Source organism: Parasteatoda tepidariorum, chromosome 8 (genome assembly GCF_043381705.1).
Source record: "Parasteatoda tepidariorum isolate YZ-2023 chromosome 8, CAS_Ptep_4.0, whole genome shotgun sequence".
NCBI classification, from domain to species: Eukaryota; Metazoa; Arthropoda; class Arachnida; order Araneae; family Theridiidae; genus Parasteatoda; species Parasteatoda tepidariorum.
In genome coordinates this window covers 61,995,387-62,018,424 of record NC_092211.1, presented here as the reverse complement: position 1 = coordinate 62,018,424, position 23,038 = coordinate 61,995,387, and the positions used below count along the sequence as shown (strand labels likewise).

Here is a 23,038-nt window from a genome sequence, read left to right as displayed (position 1 = left end):
ATTGTCCGTGGGATTCAAAACTTACATTCTTTTTGTTTTTTTTCATATAAAATTAATGTAATCTTAGTCTTAGATAAGTTTATCACTTAACCAAAGTGAAAATAGTAATAATAATAATATACTTACGGAGCACCAACTAAAAGTTTGCTGATTTTCATTACAAATCTCTCAAAAGACGTTTGAACAGCTCGGTTAAAAAGACACCAAATAAATAAAAACGGATCAAACTACTACAGCGCCATCTTCCTTAGAGTCTGAACTAAGTCCTCCGTCGGTAAAAAAAATTTTATTTGCAATTTAAAATAGTGAAAATTAAATAAAACCAAAATGGGTAGACTCGCCCCTGGATGAGTAGACTCGCCCCGGTTTACGGTAGCTTTGTTGAAATTTATCTTTTTTTATTATTCTTGCTTTATAATACTCATAAGAACTCTATCTAGGGAGTAGACTACGCAATTGACGTAAAATTATTATTATTTTAATATTTTATTGAAAATATCGGCATATTATTTTGGCGAAAATTGCAATTAGTTATTTTTATTTTAGCTATAGAATAAAAAAAATAATAGTTTAATCAACTTGTCCGTAGTCTGTTCCCCAAACATATGTATAACAAACATTCACGATTAATTTCAAGTAATTCGAACGGAAATATTTTAAGATATGGCATTTAAATTGAAGGAAAACAACCGAAAAATAGTTATTAAGAGAAGACAAAAATGGCGCAATTATGTATTAACCAGAATAAATGATATTTTAGGTCATCATAACATTTGTTCGATTTGACGCAGAAACAAAACTAAAACATTAATAGAACGAGGAAAGTTCACAATGTAATTACCATATATAAAAAAGAAACACAAAAATTATTTTTGTAGACAAAATCTGCTTAAAAAAGGTAGTCGGGTACCTTAAAGGCGGTCAATGGTTGCTATTATATGCTTCATAGAATAATAGTTCAAATGGAGTTCGAAATATCGTATTGTTTTTGGCTCTTGAGATAAAAAGGAAAAATTAATTATCATTAAATTATTGTATTTGTAATGGTCTAAATTTAAGCCCTAATGCCAATTAAGACTGTTCAAATATGCTTTTTCTTCTGATATAATAAGAGCTTTTCATTAAATAAGTTTTCCTAATAAAAATAAAAGATTTTTTAAAGTTTTTTACATATATATATATATATATATATATTTTAAGTTTAGTTTAAACATAACTCAGCTTGTTTGACTCAATTTGATTTATCCATACACCACAAACTACTAGACAAAAAGCCACATATTTCAACTACCTAACATAAAAAGTAATTTAAAGACTGATGTTGATGAAACAATGCAAAAACGCCCTAAATGTTTCAAATTTATTTGTAGTTTCTTTCTCTTTTGGTTAGCATATTCATACCTGCTAATGGACTTAATTTAAAAGTAAGGGTTCCGCCAAAAAAAGTTCGATCTTTAGAGTTCCGTAAATGAAAAAATTTGGAAAACGCTGTATTACGGACCCTAATGATGCTCTAAAGGGGTGCTCTGAGGGACTCGCTAGGTCTCTTGTGAGTGGGGTAATGAAAATGACACTTTAAAATTGCATTTTAACTTCTTAGCTTAATATATTATTGACACACCTTTGAGCACTAAGCGTGATATTTCAAATTTATAACAGGAATCCATTGAGTAATTCTAATGATCCATTAGTAATGATGTCGCCTTTCACGATGAAAATTAAACGCTTACTTCAAGACATTTAAGAATTAGGCATAGATTGAGATAAAGAATTTCAGATACAATCGCCAAGGAGCCAAAGTGATTTTAAACGAGAATTTCTTTTTAAAAAAAGTGCGTAGAGGTTTGCTCGGGGGTGGCTCCCTTCAAGTAGTTCCCTTTTTGTGATTTTTTAAAAATTTATTGTCGGCAGACAATAAAAAAATGTTACAAATAAAAAAAAATCTCTTTACACATTAAAAAAAAATTATTGAGAGTAGGTGGCAGACAGAAGAATTGTAATGTTTCGGAAAAGGCGAAACGTCTGATAATCCTGCCCAAAGTTACGGAATTAATACTAAACTTTTATCATGAAATTTATTTCCACTTTGGTTTCAGTTATTGCAATCATCAATCAGGTAGACATATTGTATAATTAATGCCTAAGATCCTATAAGAAAATGCATATGGAAACGCATTCAGTATTGCAGAATTTTCATTCTAAATTTACTGTAAAATAGCCGGCAATAATCTGCTCATCCAATTAACTGTAAAGTTTATAGTAAAGAATAATCTTTCCATTACGGTTTCAAAACCATTTACATCTAATATGGTTAAAAGAAAACATGAATACAAAACTATAAGGTTTTTTAACCCTTTACAACTGGCATAATTTCAAAACCGTAAAACGAAATTCAAATTGACAATAGAGCTAAGCTTTTTGCCAGACAATGGGCTTAGTAGTTAGGTTGTGTTTATGAAATGAACTGTGGAATGAGGTTTAATTAGTTCATCTCGTTGTATCACTTATCGTAAGAGATATGAACAACGAGGAAGATATGAAATACTAGATTTATTTCTGCAAGTTCATGGTGCTGCCATCTATGTGTGAATGAGAGTATTGTATTCTAGGAGTCCAGGATCATAAATTGGGAAGTAAAGGACACTGGAAACTCTTTATGTGTACATAAGAATAGAGGAAATATTGTGGAGTCACCGCTGGGACTTGAACCCCGTTCTGTTTGTAATGAGATTGACAGATTAGCCGTCTTGGCTATAATATGCACCCAATTGCTAGGAACTAAGTGGATTCATTAGGTGGGCCTAGTTGGTTCGATAAAGTTCAGGTTTTAACTATATTAGATGAAAGCAGTCAATAAACGGTTTTTGTCTCAGTTAACAGTTTGAATGCCATCTTAGTTATAGTTATTTGTCTGTTTTATTTGAATATGGTAAAATAACAATTAAGTAAGTTGTTATTTAACCATTGTTTCCGAGAAATTTCTGACTTTGCAGAAATAGTACTAGCAATGCTTCTCAGTTAATGGCAGATCTACCTAGATCAAGAGTCGTTCCGTCTAGAGCTTTTAATAAGGTAGGTTTCGATTTAAAGACCCTATTTAGTCAGAATTAGAAAGGGAATAGTTATTAAACCAAATAAGCCTTACGTTTGCTTATTTGTTTGTTCTACGACGAAAGCAGTTCATTTAGAAATCAGTAGCAATTTACCAACTGATACTTTTACTGACTGATGACTTTAAGTTTTTAACTGACTGATTTATTGCTTCGTTACGCAGTATTTGAGCTAAAAGAGGAAAACTCAGGCAATTTGCTGCGATAAAAGGACTAATTTTATTGCGGCTAAAAAAGAACACGAAAAAAATTCTATTGTGCAACAATGAATAGGATATACTTTGTGCTATGTAGACTAAAGCAAAAAAAAAAAATAATAATAAATAAAAATTTAATTAANAAAAAAAAAAAAAAAAAAAAAAACAACGCGAATAAAGCGAAAATGAAAGTACATAAATGGGCATACTATAGCTTCAATAAACAAGAACCTTCCTCAGTATCTAAAAAGCCAAGTGATTGTAGAGAAAGTAAAGAGACAAACACGTGCAAAAGAGTTGAACCAATTGGAACAGAGGAACACGTTTCGACAAGGAAATTAAAAGGAAGACAAGAGACAGGTGTGAGAGGATTTGACGGGAACGCCAGGGTACAACAGATTAAATCACCGTCTCCCAATACTTCCAAGTATTGGGAGACCTTGGGTACTAGTAAGATAATTAACTGAATTATTAAAATTACATAATATGTTATTATGAATAATCTTTACTCACGCACAAAACTAAAAAAAAAAGAAAAGAGATTAGTCCTTCACTATTGCGACATCAACCAAGTCTAGTGTCAGGACTCATTTTGTGACTGTCAGGCAGTAGGCTCGACAGGACGTAAAAGATGGATACTTAAAATCAAGTTAGGCCTAGTTTTTAAAAAAAAGAAGAAAAAAACTTGCGAGGGGAAAACTAGAGAATTCCATGGCTACCGTGTTTCCTCTTGTTTTCCTCCATAAAGTTTTCCCTTCCACTTTTTATTAACAACTGTGCTTATGTTCATAGGTATCAGTAGTAGTAATAGTTTATTTATGTCGCTCTAGAGCTGCACTACGGGCTATTGGCGACGGTCAGAGAAGCATTCCTGAGGAAGATTCGAAACATGCCATCACAATTTTGATTCTGTGCGGAAGGGACCGACATCGCACACCCTCGGTCTCTTACGTGACAGATCAAAGTGGTCACCCACCCGCACACTGACTTATGTTCATTGGAAAAACTAATTTATGATTCCATGCTAATGGTAATTAATTATTTTTTTACTAATTAATTTAATTTTGAAAAAGAAAGGTATCATAATTTCGCTTTTTTTTGTTCTACTTCCTTAAAAATACAATTATATTTACCGTATTATGGCTACTCTCATATTTTGAAGATGTGAAATCCGAAGATTTGGAAAAAGCAGAATGCGTTAGTGTCAGACAAATTACGTCTAAGTGTTATATTTACGTAATTTTGATTATTGTCGAAAGTGATTAATTTAAGTATTCAAAGCGCTTGTCCAGAATCAAAATTCAGTAAATCAAATCCAATGAACATAATTTAATAAATCACTTGTATGTTGTTAAGTAAACTTATAAGTCTTTTTCTTTTTTTAGACACTGTTCTGAAAACAATGAAGCAACAGAACAGAAATTCTGGCATTTCCATCCTAAATGGAATTTTAGGAGAAATCAAGTTAGATCCTGGACTTGTAAAGGAGAATAACGAAGTTCTACGTGACTTCCTGGATACTTTCGTGCCCGAAATGGAAGAAGTTGATGAAATTTTTAAGTGTTTGTATAGGTATTCATACTACACTGGAAGTTTTTATTCGGATCTTCGAATTTATTCCCCTGATGAATACGACATCAACTTCGTGTTAGACATGCCCTTTGAAGACCACGAATTTAGAGTAATGTATACGTTTATTCTAATTACGTTGTATACGTTTATTCTAATCTACGTACGTTTATCTACGTATGTATACGTTTATTCTAATCTTATTCCTATTACGTTGTTCTAAATATAAAGTTTTCTTATTCTTTTATTATCCCATAATTTTTATGAATAAATTGTTTGATAAACAGTATACATGTACAGCTAACGTGTACTAAATTGTGTGTGAAATAATTTCTATTTATTAATACGTGTACTTAATTGTGCATGTAATAGTTTCTATTTATTAATACGTGTACTTAATTGTACATGTAATAGTTTCTATTTATTAATACGTGCACTTAATTGTGCATGTAATAGTTTCTATTTATTAATACGTGTACAGCTAACGTGTACTAAATTGTTTGATAAATTATATTGTGTGTTAAACAGTTTTTATTTATTAATGCGTACACAGGTAACGTGCACTAACTTTTTTGTTAAACAGTATAGTGTGTTAAACAGTTTTTATTTATTAATACACGTACAACTAACGTTTACAAAATTGTTTGTTAAACAGTGTTATGTGTTAAACAGTTTTTATTTATAAATACGTGTACAATTGCAGATTGCCTGTTAATTTTTTATTAAGTTTTTTTATGAATAAATATAAGGGGTGTTCAATAAATAACGACTCGCATGTTGATGCGATACACCTATTTCATGGGTGATGGCAATACAATTGATCCAAACGTTATGGGACACAAAATTTAAAATGAAATTCTTTCTTTATCTAACACAACCAAAATTTTTTTTAGAATTTCAAGCGGGAAGTTCTTACTCATCCACCCTAGAGCTCTGACCTTCCGCCTAGTGATTTGGCCCTGTTTGGGGGAACTAAATATTTTTCGTAGCATACTGCTTATAGTTAAATGATGAAAAAATTCCTTCATAGAACGTATGAATCTAATTATTTTTATACATTACATTTTTATATATTAGATATAATTATTTTTATATATTATGAATCTAATTATTTTTATATAATTAATCTATGGCTATAAATGTTCCGTTTCGTGCGTTTTTATTTCTCTTTAAGAAACTCGGTAAATTTGAGGAAAATTTATTACTCACAACTCAATTCAATCAACTTTTTTCACGTATTATACATTTGAAAAGTTGCTGGTAGTTGTTTTTCAAAAAGACTTCTATATATTTCTAGTTAATTAATAAATATATGAGACAGTATATTTACTATTTATAGTTTTTACCAGGCACCTGAATTTCAAGGTTCAATTTTGCACCTTAAAAAAATAAAATACATAAATTAAATTCTTGCATATTTGGTTGATGACTTCATAACTATCTATGTTTGTAACTGAAAAGAGACTTTGCAGTGCATTTTTTTTCTTTTCAAATTTCGTAAGTTTGGAGTACAATGAATTTTTTTAAATAAAATTTGCAAAATAAAAACAATGTTAAATATCTAAAATAAAAAGCGTAAAATTAAATTTGGCAGTTTTTATTCTCAAATAATCCAAAGAATAGTTAACCCCTCAAAAAGAACCTGCGATTAAAGTAAGCTTTAAAGTTAGAGGTGAAGATGGCATGTATATAATTTTGTTTTATTTGAGAACTCTATAATTACACCAACTACGTTTGTTAATTTGTTTGTCATCTATTTATATTTTACTCAACTGCTATTCCTAGTTTTTTTTATTATTTTTTTATTATTATTATTATGCAGGCAGGAAGTGCCGTCCTTAAGGCCTGTTTAGACGATCCAATTTCTTGGACAGAGATTTATTGATATTGATGGAAACTTGTTTTGCTTTGAGCTTGGATCGTGTAAACAGTGATCCAAGAACTTGGTCCAACTTCTTGGACGATAGTAGAGCATGTTCTACTTTCCATCCAAGTTTTTTCTCCCTTAACCAATCAGCGTCTTAGGTTTTGTGACGTCAACAATCAGGCAGCAAATTATGTAATTTTGTTGTCTCTTTTCATATATTTTAGTCCAAATAAATTGATCTGTTGCGGTTTATTTGTGTTATTATGATTTTGTTTGAATTTATTTAGTAATTTTAAACTTATGTAAGCATTATTTTATAATGTTGAATATTAACAATGCGCATGCGCAAGTTTTTCTTTCAATCAGTTTTGAATCAGTGACATTCAAGAACTTGGATAAAGTCGACGAATCATCCGATTTCTTGGATAGAGAAATTCGTCCAATTTCTCGGATTCAAGAAATTGGACCGTGTAAACAGGCCTTTAATCTATATTTTTAGAATCCTTAACAAAAATGATGTTGAATTACTACTGAGGAAGCGTGACCAAAAACATCAATGCTTACTTGATCGCCGACGGAAACAAAAATTTAAAGGCGATTATTAGATACCTCTTCAACACTCATGAGGCAATTAAACTGGTTTTTCATTTCTCCTTCGTCAGTTTTCGATGGAGTTTTTCTTTTTTCGACTCCTATTTTTGACAAGGATTTTATTTTTGTGTATATTAAGGTCGGTGATTATTAAGTCCAAAAGATATTTACTTTTATGAAAATAAAGGAATAAGAGTTGAAAGAATAAAATTCTTCCAGATAACGTTTCAACAAGAGTCGAATTTTGTGACTTATAGAGCTATCCCTCCTCTCCAAGAAAGCTTCTATTTATTTGAAAATGGTTTTCTCATTCCTGAAAATGTTCGAAACTGGTTTCAAAGTGTCGTGCATAAAGCTCTTAATTCATACAGACCGCCAGAAACAATCCAAAACGTAAGTTTTGCTTCTTCATCTATTCATTCAATAATGTATCAATTCATAGTCAATCAACGATTGGTTTATGAATAAACCAATCATTACGTAAAAGGATCCTACACAATTATTTTTAAAAGTTTAAATTAAGTCTAAATAGTTAAGTTAAAGTCCTGAATAGTTTTAGAGACGTCAGGTTTAGAGAGGGGCGGAACAAAGGGAGCTAAAACTATACTAAGGCAACTAAAACTAAGTTCGGTAACTTAAACATTGGTCATTTTTAACAAAAAAGTTATTTTTTCCATTTTTTAATTTTTTTTGTGAGTTGAATTAAACGAGACTAAAACTAAGTTAGGTAGTAAAAGAAGCTTAAACATTGATCATTGTTGACAAAAGAGTTATCATTTCCAATTTTTTCTTCTTTTTTTGTACGCTGATTTAAATAAAACCAAAACTAAGTTAAATAAAGGAGCTTAAACATAGGGTATTGTTGAAAAATTATCTATCGTTTCAAATTTTTTCCCTCCAAAACTAAGTGAGGTAGTAGAAGAAGCTTAAACTTAGAATATTGTTGACAAAAGAGTTATCTTCGCCCCTTTTCTTTTTCTTTTTGTACGATTTAAATGAGACCAAAACTAAGTTAGGTAAAGGAAGCTTAAACATTGGGTACTGTTGAAAAATTTGCTACTGTTTTCAATTTTCTATATTTTTTTTGGAAGCTGAATTAAATGAAACCAAAACTTAGGTAGTAGTAAAAATTTAAACATAGGTCATTGTTGGCAGAAAAGTTATTGTTTCCAATTTATTTATTCTGTACGCTGAATTAAATGGAACCGAAACTTAGATGGTAGAAGAAATTTAAACATTGGTCATTGTTGGCAATTATGTTGTTATTTCAATTTTTTTTCGCTTTTGTATGCTGATTTAAATGAGACCAAACTAAGTTAGGTAAAAGAAGCTTTAACATAGGGTATTGTTGAAAAATTAGCTATTGTTTCCAATTTTCTCTTTCTTTTTTTGTACGCTAAATCAAATGAGGACCAAAACTTAGTTTTGTAGTAGAAGAAAGTCAAATATTGGTCATAGTTGGCAAAAGAGTTATTGTTTCCAATTTATTTATTCTGTACGCTGAATTAAATGAAACCAAAACTTAGGTGGTAGAAGAAATTTAAACATTAGTCATTGTTAACAATTAATTTATTATATCAATTTTTTTGTACGCTGAATTAAATGAGACTTAAACATTGATGATTGTTATTGAGAAAAATTAGTTTTTGTTTTCTATTTGTATTTTTTAACTCTGAAAGCTTTTTCTATCTTTACGCAGTTAAGAGACAACAGTTCCAAAAAATGATTTTTTAAAATCTAAAATATATTCATTTGTATACATTCTGTAATTCTAGCTCCGTTTCAGCTATTATTATCAATTTTAATCTTTCATTGGTTATTTGTATGCATCTAAATAACTAATTTACAATTATCACTATTTTCATAGGTGTATGTCAGAGAAACAGGTCCAGCCCGGACGATAACTATAGTGAAAAATGATGGTGAGACAATAGATGTTGATCTTGTTCCAGTGATAGGGTGTATGTCTCTGAATATGTCCAGAGTTAAAATGGACAAAAGAGTTAAAACCATAGTTGGAAGAAATCTTGAGGTAAGAAATTGGAAAATCAAATTCTGGATTTGGCAAAATCGGCCCAAGTAGTCAACAGGAAAAGACTCTACCTATCCTGTTAAGGTTTTATAGATTTTGTTTTCGCCTATTCGTAGTTGAAGAGCTTAGTGGAAAAACCGGCAAAGTGACATTTTAAAAAAAAAATTGAGATTTCACGGGAAAAGTTCTTATTTTATGCTTTATTTAAATACATAACATTCAGTTATATTGCTACATCTATTCATTCCGAAAATATTTAGTGGAAGAACAGGCTAATTGACATATTTTGAGTATTTATGGGTTGGAAGAACCGGCTAAGTGACTTGGCGGCAAATAGTCAGAAAACAACCCTAGAAAATCTTTTGCTTGGCTACATTATGGAGGCATTTATGTTTTTTTTCACGAATTAATAATTAAAAGAGATAAGAAAAAATAACCTTAAACAGTTTCAACATATAGTTTTTTTTTTTTTCTGATTCGCATTAGTTAGTGTTTCAAACACACTGCCCTATTAAAAAAAAATTTTTTTTTTCTGAGCAAAGATGCGTTTAAAACAAATATTGTTTTGTGCTTATGCAATTGTTTCAGTTTATTAATATTGTTACTAGCTGAATACTCGTTTTTTTTTTACATAAAACTAAGTTATCAATAAATCGGTAATGATAAACATTGCAAAATTATGCACAGAATTAAAAAGAGATATGCAGATACAATCATTCCGCATTGCTAGAGACCAACTCCAAAAATTACCATAATCAACAATTTTCTCCGGTATGTATCCCATTCGGTATTCTGTAAAAAACCTATTTCCCTAGTACTTATAATAGGTATCGTGATACATATGTTAGCATATATAGTACAGATTAAAACAGCACCAATTAACTTATGTATAACTGATACCTATTAAAAAAAATCTATTTATAGGATTATTATTTTTAAATGGTAAATGAGAAGGAGCTCATCAACAATTTTTAAGATGTGTGCGCTCGCTTAAAATATTAAGTGTTAAATCAGAAATGACGAGCGTAATTATACGTTTGACAAAACGACAACTTTATCATAAAAATCAGCATGGCTCAGCGGAAACAGATTAACTTTACATATGAACGAAACACGGAGAGAGATAGTTAAATTTTATATTGCTTTCTGTTAGCAGGTATCGCCATGCTGATGCAAAATATACTTTGGTCGAAACATATTTAAACGGTCCATTGGTATCGGGTTAACCACGAGAGGTTTTCGTGGTTCTTACCTCCATTTTGACAGATGTTGATTAGTTTCACTTAAAAGAATTCTTCTTGAAGGTGAAGGTGACTTTGTTCTTTAAACAGTCGTTCTCTTGTATTCTAGATTCAAGGTTAAGAAGCTGAAATTTAAAAAAAGCTGCATATTCACTGAGCAGTTTGGTGTTCAAGGGTGAAAATTCGTGAAGCAGCGGTAATCTAAATTATGAAAACGCGTAACTAATCATGAACGCGTAGTTTACCACGATACAAAGAACCCATACCCTGTTTTATAAACATTTTTATCAATTAAAATGTGTCAATTTTGCATGAAACTACATTACTTTTAATGCAAAATTGAAAATAATTTGTATTTCGACAACCATATTTAGATATTTTTTGTATTAAAACTAATAAAAATACTTGCATTTAATTTCTGAAATACCTTTAGATGTAACGAAAGGACATAGCATTTTGACCACAGTCAGTGCTATATTAAGAAAATACTTTTTTTAAAATCAAAAATTACCAAATTCTGGAGAATTAAAGCGATACATGCAGATGAAACATCTACTCCTCGAAAATTAAGCTCATGCTGCCTCTGAATCGTTCCTGATCGCTTTTCGGACTAACAAGGATCGATGAAATTTGATATCAGTTTGTTCCAAATTGAGGTCTCTAAAATTTTATTCTATGAATATAAGCCTTAATATATGTATATTTAATTTATCTTTTCAAACAAAACTGTATTCGATGAAAAACATTAAAAATCGTCTGAGAAAACAAGAAAGAATTTCTAATCTAGAAAATTATTAAAATCTCCCTTTATTAAAGAGTTAAAATCAAATAAATAGACCCCCAAAAATTTTGTGAGTTATGTATGCGCTAAAAAAATGTACTAAAAACATAAAGATTGATCAAAAAGAGGAAGAAGGAGCGCATAAACATTAGCGCTCAAATTTACTAAAGTGTCACTTAGCCGGTTCTTCCACTAAACTTTTCCTTTATTTAGGTACTGTGATTAATCTGTACTAATATTTTGGAGTTGAAATTTTCGATGATTTATAATGAAAATTGTAGAAGGAAATCTAGTGTGTGTAAGCGATGCTTGCCACTTTTTTCAAAATTATGCTAACATATTGATTTATCTATGCAAAATGTGTATATGACTAAATCAAATCAATGTGTGTAACCAATCTACTAAAAGTTTTAACCAATTTTATTTATTCATTTATTTAAACAACTAGACCCGTGTTAGTAATCGTACATCAGCTCTCGAAACTGCTAAACAGTTAAATTCAGATCGCTTCGCCCTCTCAGCTCTTTTCGTTCTCATTTTCTTCATAATCTTGTATAATACCTAAGCTTATATGCATTTACAGTAAGTTTTATTTAAGTAGTTTTAGAGGTTACTCGCAGTTATTTTTATCCCTAGATTTTAGGAAAAAATATGCTCAGCTTATATGTACTGCTATAATTTAAATAAATAAGTTTTTCTTTAATTGTATTATTTTCTTGTTTTTTTCTTAAATGTTCTTATATCAGTTTTTCCCGTTCTTGTATATTCTTTTGCTCGGTTAAAATTTTTCTGAATTAGCAGGGTCCTCGGTGACGGCGATTGTTAGTAAATTTTTTTCCTACTACTATTCTGCCATTAATGATTACTAAATTTCTACTAATTTAAAAAAAAAAAACTTTCTTATTTATTGAACATTTGCTTTAATCATAAGCTAATAATGTAAAAGCAGTTTTCTTTTTAGATAACAATTGTAAAATTTGTGTGATTTTTATTTGTAGGCATTTCTTATACCAAAATCACCTCCGTCACCATATGACAGATCAAACATTGGACATTACTTCGATAGAACAGAAGTAAGACGCTTGTGGCGATGTCATTTTCCACAATCAGAACGGTATATTATATATCAAAAAGGCTGCGCCAAGTCTGTTATAAGGCTACTAAAGGTATTTTTTAATAATGATCTCTGCTATTAAGTATTTTTTTAAAATATTTTTCAAATGTGCTGTCCAAATTTTTTTTAAAAAAACATTGTATTCAGAATAAATTTTGATCTAACCATCGATTATTATATACTTCACGGTTTGAAGAACTCAAGCTAACTAGTTAGTGCGCATGAAAATTTAGGCTTGGAAATCAGACACGAAAACCTTGAAAAATGAAATTTTAACGTTATCTGTTGAATAGTGTCTGAAAATCCAATACAGCCTAAGTTTAAAATTTGTATACCTCATGAACTACTTAACGGTTTTGTTAAAATTAAAAACTTGCTTGAAAAAGAATGTAAAACACTTTTAAGGCATCAGGCTGGTTTTGTCATAACTTATAACTTTAAAGTAAAGTTAAAAAATTTATGAAGTATTTTTTAAAATAAGCTGAAATTTGAGCTTAACAACTGCACGTTTTTCATGTCACGCTAACAGCTCTACAGTAATTTGTAATGTTTACATTTCAGAATAATTTTTTTCCAGATCAATTGTGTAATTGCCTTTTTTTTAAAACTGAAATATGAAAAAAAGACGATGAAATAGAACTAAGTATATTGTTTAATAATGAATTTTAGAAATAACAAACTCTAAATTATTAAAACTTGATAAAAATAACGAATTCACACTTAGACCTTAGCTTTTAAACATTATTCAAAATCTACATACTAAATTTCAAAGAATTCTATAATAAACTTCTTTCATAATATGAGCAGCATCCTTGGTGAGCAGCAGCGGTCAGGTGGTTCAGCCCTTTAGTTACACCAAAACTGTCCAACGATGTTCAAAGATCAGGTCTTGAGAAGACTGTATAATTCAATTTTAGTCGCATTTTCTTCCCGTTGGTGAGAAGTGAACACAATTTTTGGATTTAATTTTAAAACTCAAATAAGTGCAAAATTGAAATCCTTTTCTCTCAATTCATATATTAAGATGATTGAAATATGCACTACTGCTACTTATAATTAAAGTTTATATATTCGTTATTTGAGCTTAAAAAAATTAACGAAATAAACAAACATTAATGAAAATGAGTGCCCTTTCCAGTTCGAAATGTGAAGTTACTCGCACTTTAAATACGTAGCGTTAACGAAAAAAATTTTTTATTAGTTTTTTCACGGTAATATCAAACCAGTTTAGTTATTTACATTATTTATGGACGTTTTTTTTTTTATTTATTTTTTTTTTAATTTTTTTTTTTTAAACTGGTAACATCTGTAGGACTAATAACGTTGACACACCACACTGTAGATGTCCAAGCTAGAGGCTGAACTACATTGAGCGGTATAAATCAATTAGCGGTATTTAAGTAAGAAATACTGTTTGTCTAAGATAGGTACTCTGACCGCCACTAAGTCTACGACAGTCTGGTGCTATGGAAACAAGAAGAGGGCATTTTAGGGAGGGTAGCTTCGATGAAGAGGTCTCCTTTCCTCTCGCCGAAACCAGTCCTAAAGAGGGACCCCGCACCCCTACTTAAAATAATCATACCTCGTTGCCATAGTCACCGCCACAGCTCCAGACCAATATCTGGCAGAGTACCAGGAGCTGGAAGTGCAAGCGACTAAACTGAATTATAAATGGTTTACTTCGTGATCGAACTTCGAACTTTACTCGTTTGGCCATTGTGATGCATATTGCTTTTACAATTATTTTCATTACCATTGTCATCGGAAAGAAATGAATTCAGCCTTTTATCCGGGATCATGTTAGCCTTATATATAAATACGATGCGACATCATTTTTGTTGTTGTTGCTGAAATATAAATTCTGTAAGACTATTTGATCAAAAAATATTATTTGTAGCTTCTAAGAGATGAAGAGGAATGGTCAGTTTTAGCTTCGTATTACTTGAAAACTGTTGTAATGTGGATGATTGTTGAAAACTCTGGAACACAAGACTTCTGGAAAGAAAATAAAATTGTGGATAGGTTTCTTCAAGTAATATATTTCCCTTAACTATTACATTGACATTTTATTTACGGTCGAGAAGAAATTAGGGTAATATGGCGATAAGTCGCACTTTTCTTTAAAGGTGACATTTTTATATCAAGCTAATTAGCATTGTCTCAAGCTAGATGCTGAAATTTCCGTTATTTTTACAAAATAGCAGCAAAATAAAAAATAAATAATACCTGCATAGAAATCGTGTTATCCAGCAAGAAAAGCTCTAAGAATGTGGCTTATCATTATATTGCCCAAAACTTTTCAATTTTAATGAAATATTTACCTTTACAAAATTACCAAACTCCTGTTGTTGTTGATCATATTAGGTGCAACTGTTAATTTTCACTACTGATCTAATTATCTCCTTAAAATGTTATTTGACAACTCAAACATGCTCATTTAATAAGTTTCGAAGTATTATTTACCTGGTGTAATGCACTTCCGCATTCGGCTGTAAAAGTTTCAGGGACAACTTTTAAAGCCCCTCTTCAATTTTGACGTTTTTAAGATCTTTGTCATCCTGTAGGTTTCGCTTCTTTAGTAAAATTTTTCAGTTTAGGAAACAAAAAAGTCTGCTGGGGATTTTTCTGAAGATTATGGTGAATGATTCAACTCCGTCAGTGGTGGGTAGTACTGCACTACAAGTTAAAAAAACTACAATAATTACTGCTATTTTTTTTCGTAGTATTTAGCTTTATTAGTATTAGTTCATTTGAAAAAGACTAAGCATGAAGCTTGTATTTAGTTATATACAGGATAATAAAAGTTTAATTTATGTGTGTTTGTAATCAATAAAAATGTTTAGGTCTAATTAAAACTATCTGTTATTAACTAGTGCAGATGATGTTTTAGGTTATGAAATTCAGCAGAAAAATGAACTCTATCTGGAAAATACAGTCCAAATAATTTTAGGAATAAGATCAGCCAAACACTTGTACCCCTTATGTTAATTTCACTAATTTATTTCTTATTTAATTTATTAACATTCAATTTATGCTTATTTGTTTGTTTTATTCTAGGCACTTAAAAAGCTGGCCAAGTATGTTGAACGAAGGAAAATTCCATACATATTCAATAGGAACTGCAACTTGATTGAAAAGATCAGCGATCAGGAAGCTTATGATATCAGCAATAGGCTGAATTATTTCATTCGAAAAATAAATCAAGATATAAACAACCTTGAAAGAATATTTTGAAAATATTTATTGGCTTCTTCAAAAATCCCAAAATACACCCAACAAAAATATTGCCATATTGTATACAAAAATATTGCCATATTATATACAGAAATGTTGCCATATTATTTAAAAATATATACAAAACTAAGCCAAATAAAGGGATTTTGTTCTTTGCCACTACATGCATCGGAGGTTTGTGAATTTCTAGTGCAAATATATTAAAAAATTTGATGCGATCATTTTAATATAATAATTTTCTAGCAAAAATTTTAGGCTGTAGGAATTAATCATTTTTATAAATACATGGTGTCTCATTACGACCGACCTTATTATATAGTTTAATCATAAATTAAATTATGTGTATCTAAAAAATTTCTACGCAAGAGGACGTAATATTTAGGCGAAGGAAAAACAAAATCTCTACGCGAGAGGACGTAATATTCATGCCAAAGAAAAACAAAATCTCTACGCTTGAGGACGTAATATTCAGGCGAAAGAAAACCAAAATCTCTACGCTTGAGGACGTAATATTCAGGCGAAAGCAAAACTAAATCTCTGCGCGAGAGGACGTAATATTTAGGCGAAAGAAAAACAAAATCTATACAGTTGCTAATAAATAGTGGTTTGATTGCATAAATCATTTTTAGTAATCATCGTTCAAAATCCTCTCTGTTTTCTATGGTGATCGAAATTGGTTTGATGTTTCTAATACCACCTTTGTAGACAGCGATTTGTGAGCTTTTGATGACTTTTTTTCCCTTGTAAAATTTTTTATTTGCGATCACTAATGTTTATATTCTTCATTTGCTTATTCATTTTGCCAATAATTCTAAAAAAATGTATATTAAGGACAGCCAATACTTAACATTCTGCATATTTATATGAAAAATTTTACAGTTTTTAACATAATAATTTACGAAATAGTACAAATGAGCAAGCTGAATTTATATTTTTCTGTCTAGAATTATAGCATATTTAAATTTTGAAAATAAGCTTTTATCTATCTATCTCTCTCTCTCTCTCTCTCTCTCTCTCTCTCTCTCTCTATCTCTCTATCTATCTATCTATCTATCTATCTATCTATCTCTCTATCNATATATATGTATATATATATGTATATATATATGTATATATATATGTATATATATATGTATATATATATGTATATATATATGTATATATATATGTATATATATATGTATATATATATGTATATATATATGTATATATATATGTATATATATATGTATATATATATGTATATATATATGTATATATATATGTATATATATATGTATATATATATGTATATATATATGTATATATATATGTATATATATATGTATATATATATGTATATATATATGTATATATATATGTATATATATATATATATATATATATAATTGTATTAAAAGAACTTCTTACTTCTTCAATTCACAAATATCTGATTGCTAATTAAATTATACATTTATTCAGAAAAGCCATTTGTTTTAATTTTTTCGACTGAAATTTTAATATACATACGTGATTCATTATTCAAAATTTATAGCATAATCAATGTTTTATTTTAGAAAAATTATTAGCTTTTATAAATTATATCTTTTAATTCATTTAAAAAAAAGTCATTGGGCCATTTCTTGTATGTTTTTAAGTATGCTATATACTTTTTTTTGATTAACGATGGTAAATATTAATTTAAAAATTGGCCAAATTTATTGATATTTCAATGTTATTAAAATTTCCAATTTTTTATATTAATAAGCAAAAATTTAATATTAAGTTTTTTTTTTCAAAGAATGCAATCTAACTACTTAAAAAGCAAGCATACTCTTTTTTAGCTGTCTGGGGAGAAATTTAGTATAAGCATCTCTCTTTATGAATTCATGTTGCAGTATTATTTTATCTTTAACATATTATTTTTAACATATTATCACATGTTAAGTATTACTTGTCGATACGAATATAAAAAAGAGATACACGAAATATATGTTTTTTTAATTAAATAATAATGCTTATTTTAATTGCTTATTTTTTTCAAAATTAGTGCTCTTTTACTTAAAGTTTGTTGACCTGGATATTTATATTTTTAATAAAAAAGGTTTATGAAAGTAAGCCTGGTTTTTAAAAAAAAGTTTTGAAATCATGGATTTTTAAAAATTGTTTGTATTTTTGCTTTTTATATGAATCAAGTTTTAATTCAATATTTTAAGAAACATTTTAAGAAAATTTTCCTTTTGAATGAAACTTAAATTCTTCTTCTATTTGCCAATTATTTCAATAATTCGAAATTTAATTGGTTAAAGATTAAAATATTGCTTGTTAATTATGCATAAAATTTGTCATTGATTTTTATGATACTGTTGCATTTGTGTAAAAGAAAGAAAATTACTGTACTCTCTCTAAGTACATCCATATTTTAATTAAAAAATAAGTATTGTTTGTTCTTTCCACAATCATGTAACTGTATAACATTATTATTAAAACTTTAAATCTATTATAATTACCTTTTTTGTGTATCAAATTTCATGCTTTTCTTATTTAAATTCAAAATGATATATCTTATTGAAACAAAGCACATTTGACATTTAATATTTATAACTAAACTTTGAAGTACAAGGTCTACAACAAATTAAAAAATTTACATTTTAAATTCAATTTTCTTTAATTTTGAAACTTTTATTTAATTATATAGTAAACGTTAAGTAATTTACGCCAAGAGCATCCCGGATATGCGCTACGGCAGTGTCCGTGGATTTTATTGAAACTAAATTTAAATTCCTAGGTTTATACCCCAAATTAAAAATATTTGTGTTCCATTAAAATTTTATTTATTTTAAGAAAAAGGGCCCCCGAAGGTAGGGACATAAATTTTTTAATGTTTGTAATGTATCATTGTCTCCGACTATCCCTAGATGGAACCGCCTCATTGCAAAGAAACAAGCACAGGATTCTTATTGATTTAACGTTCTAGTAAGTTAAAATGTTGAATCACTTTAAATTTATTTTTTAGTGTAACTGTATTTAATTTTGAAGGCATGTTTAAATACAATTAAATTAAAATTAATAAATCAGAGAAATCTAAAATATAAACAATCAATGCCCCCCCCCCCAGCGGGCCGCGGTAAAATTATCAAACGTTGACAGGTCCGTGGTGATAAAAAGGTTGGGGTACACTGCTCTATGGGATTCAAGTCTGGAGAACTGGCTGGTCACTAGCCACTACATTCCTGAATATCTTACTTGCAATTGTAGGGTATTCCAATAAACTCATAAAATTGTCCGCCACCTCGCCCAATGCGGTAAAATCGTAAATTTGGCGATTAAAATTGTATTTTGGCAAAAGCATTGGCGAATGATTTTTTTCAACTGGAAAGGAAATAGTATATATTTTACTCGATCCTCTAAATTACGTCAAAATGAATTTTTTTTTAACAAATCCGTATTTTTTGTTCGATTGCAGTAATTTTCGGTAGATGCGCGGTAGAATTAGAATTGGGTCCAAATAATATAAGCCTGAGTAAATACTTGAATGCAAAAGGGAAACTTGTATGACAATTGTGATTATTATATAAGGAAATGTGTTTTATTAATCTGAAAAATTTTATATCAAACTGTAAATCTCTATTATTATCTAAGCAAAGAAGCATGTTTAGTGTTTTTATTGAGTGCACAGTATATTTTACAAATAGGCATATCCCACCCCCTAAAAAAACCTTAATGCTAAATTAATAAAATAAATAAAACTAAGGAACTTTAAATGCATTAATTATGAATGAACTAAAATGATAAGAATCTGTATAATTCAATTTCATAAATGATATTCATAACGTATAATTTATAAGGCATCAATTTCATAATGTATAATTTTAATTTTATAAGTAAAAAAAATCATTAATTTGACATTGTTTCTAAAAAACAAGGATTTCATAATCTATAAACAAATCTTCCGAAAATATCAACTAAAATCTTTAAAAATAAATAAATAATTTAATAAATATTCTTTAAAAGTGTTTAACCATTTACGGAACAACGAATTTTATTCAGGTAACACATTCGCAACTGCAATCGCAGGCAGTGTGTTCTGGGTAGAACTGGGCTATAAATCGATATATCGCGACATATCGATTTAACGCCTGTATCGGCCTGCCGATACAGACGTTAAATCGATCGTTCCAGGCGATGCATCAGAAATCTGATTTAAGCCGTCGAGTAAAGAAGACGAGCGATATACGATATAGCGATACAAGATACGCAAGGATTTCTTACGTTCCGATGCCAACTCGCGCTGGAGAAGACGATGTTCGTATCGTTATATTGAAACAGCCTTGATTGATGAGCGGTAGAATCAGAATCAGTTTTGAGAACATATATCGTGATCTCGCATGTTCGTTTCCGCACCTCTTAGTGTTTTTTTTTCTTCTTTGTCGCGACTTGATATCGTTTCTTGTAGATTATTTTCAGTGGAACTGACTTCGTTACCTTGTTCTGAACGTAATCTATTATTGAAAAGAATATATAAAGAAGTGTTTCTTAAGTGTAGAAGTCTTAATTAATTAAGTAAATTTTTTTTTAAACAAAACTTTCTTTTTTATTTTTAAATGTAAAAATTAATCTTGATATTATATGTTTAAGTATTATTTTACATTATTGAATTTATTACAAACGGAAATCTAATTTAAGGTGCCGATAAAGAATTAAATTAAAAAGTAATAAAAATTGTTAGACTATTTTTTACTTTATTTTAATTTATTAAAAACTTTTCGTATAAAATAATAATTTAATGGCTTTTTATTACTGATTTTAAATTTATAAATCTTAATTTGTTTTCATTTTTATAAATAAAATTGTAACAAAACTTATTTTTCCTCTTTTGGATTTGGACATAAGTCAATCAACTTTATTTATTCAAAAAAATTAGTAATGTTAGCTATTGCGCCTTCTTTTTTTAAAAATCATTTAGCACTTCGTTTTATTAAAGAGTATAATCGTGTTTTTTAAGTTTCGTTCAATATTGACGGTTGAATATATTATCGAATATCATAATTTTTTTGTTTTTATTTTTAAGAAATTAAACCTTACTTTGTTTTTTCGTTCAGAATTCGGTAATTATTCAATTTAACTTTATTATTTATGTGAAATAATAATGATAAAAAATAGTGTTGTTTTAAAAGAGTTTTTTTTTTAAATTTATTTAGCACTTTGTTTTAAGCATACAAATAATTTTTAACGAACTTATTTTTTAAATTTTCTTTCTATATTGTTAGGTAAATATATTGATAAATTTCAATTTTATTTATTTTTTTATTATTTATTTTTAAACTAAGAAATCTTTCGTTATTTGCGCGATCATTTTTAGAAAATATAACATTAATATCTTTCTTAAGCAAAACATATACATCAAATTCATAAATTGATTTAAATCAATCTGAGTATGAAGTTTTGATAGAAATCCGACTTTCTGCGCTTTACAAGTAAATGAATTTCAAAAATACTATATCGCGATACATCGCTAAATCGCGATGCAAAACTAACGATGCATCACGATATTAAAATTTCTTATATCGCCCAGTCCTAGTTCTGGGCAAGCTTTTATTTCTTTGTTGCTTAAAGAATAGTGGTCCCTAAAATTTGCGGAGAGTTTAAAAGCAAATAGTTTTACATTTCAAGTGATTTGTTACATTTTTTTAATTAAGTGTTGTAAACTGGCAACACTATGTTGGAAAGAGTAAAAAAAAAAAGAAAGAATCTTGCTTTGTATTCATGAAACATTATATAAGTGTTCCAATGTACCTTACACCTTTTTTATTGTTCATTAAACTAAAAAGAACTAGTCAACAATAAATGAATCGGTACCTGGATTTAATTTTTTTTATATATTTTTGTAATAACAACAAAAATAACCTTTTTTTTATTAAAACAATTTTTGCTTTGAAAATGGCAATGAAACTTTTTGGGGGTTTCTAGTCATTTTGGATGTATGAAAATTAAATAAAAAATGCATGTTACGTACATTCTTTATTATACTTAAAGGAGAAATTTTAATAAGAGCCATACAAGAAGCTCACGATTGTTCTTAGAATCATTTTTATGATAATCCTTGAAGTTAAGATTAAATTTAATTAGTTATATAGAAAAAATAGTTAAAATTAATTAGTAGTAATATTATTGAATTTTTTTGTTTCTCGTTTTAAATAGTTAAGTAGATAAATGAGGGAAAGTAAGTGAGAAATATGATTTAATAATTATTGAGGTTTTCCAGTAAGAAACAAAATCGTCAATTTTCTACAAATAATGAAATCTGTAACAAAATAAGAAGTTTTATTTTTCAAAATAATCTGAAATAAATTTTTATTTACTTAAGAAAAAAAAATATTTTAAGATTTTCTAACACTTAAATGATAGTACTAAATAAATAATGCTTAGAGATCTAAGTGGTAAAATATTACTTGATTGAAAAATTTGATTCATTTAAAAATATACAGATTGTAAATAAACGCAACATATTTCTAGCCCTCAAAATGGGCTCCTATTTTTGATCGTTTGTAGCATGTCGACTGTTGTCTCCATTTTGTATATTTTTAAAGCGAATGAAGTTTTTCAGTAAAGTAATACTTAAATTAGTAATTGTTTATTAACTTAAGAGTTTTTTTTAAACAGTTTCTCGCATGCATATTATTAATCCTTTTAAATTTTTTCTTTTCGTTTGTGGTCTGTCTTTGTTTCACAAAAAAGGTTTCCACTTTCTTGGTTTTAATTATTTATACAAATATTCATGTATGATCGTTTAATATAAAATGAAAACTTAATCATATTATTAATAAATTACTTAATAACATCTACTAAGAAGTTTTTTTTTAAATTTTTTGCTTGTCATTTTTTTTACGTAAAAGAAGATTTCAATGATTTTTAAAGCTTTAATTATACATGCAGAAAATAAATTAATTCTGATGGTATACTATAAAATGTAGTGTTATTAATAAACTAGTAAATCACATTATTAAATGTTTATTTTTTTAATTGTAGTCTGTGGTAGTTTCACAATAAAGGAATTTAAACTATATTTCATTACAGTGCACGTAAAGAGATAATAATTGTGAATTCATTTAGAAAAAAAAAATTACAAAATAACAAAAATACAATTTCTTTTCCCATACTATTTTTTTAATCAGTTTTCGTAACCCTAATTATTACAGAAAATTAGAATAATATCAAAAAAGTTATAATAATGTAATTCTGATTCAGAAAATCCTCATTTTGGAATTATTAAAAAAAAAAAAAACAGTTCAGAAACATTAAATATAAATATTGCTGTATGAA

The 23,038-nt window shown here is 28.5% G+C and overlaps 1 protein-coding gene across 5 annotated transcripts in view; it reads left to right on the top strand.

Moving 5' to 3' along the window:
- The window catches only part of LOC107453296 (cyclic GMP-AMP synthase-like receptor), a 28,710-nt gene extending 12,812 nt beyond the window's left edge, over positions 1 to 15,898 (top strand). For 2 of the 5 annotated variants that reach the window (XM_071184095.1, XM_071184096.1), the window contains exons 2-7: positions 4,693 to 4,988; positions 7,554 to 7,727; positions 9,202 to 9,366; positions 12,387 to 12,554; positions 14,400 to 14,534; positions 15,560 to 15,898. In XM_071184095.1, coding sequence (XP_071040196.1) covers positions 4,710 to 4,988; positions 7,554 to 7,727; positions 9,202 to 9,366; positions 12,387 to 12,554; positions 14,400 to 14,534; positions 15,560 to 15,736 — 1,098 coding nt within the window. In that variant the 5' untranslated portion in view covers positions 4,693 to 4,709 and the 3' untranslated portion in view covers positions 15,737 to 15,898. The remainder of the gene's footprint in view (positions 1 to 4,692; positions 4,989 to 7,553; positions 7,728 to 9,201; positions 9,367 to 12,386; positions 12,555 to 14,399; positions 14,535 to 15,559) is intronic. The other 3 variants (XM_071184098.1, XM_071184099.1, XM_071184097.1) reach the window with 2 other exon arrangements.
- The last annotated feature ends 7,140 nt before the right edge of the window (positions 15,899 to 23,038 follow it).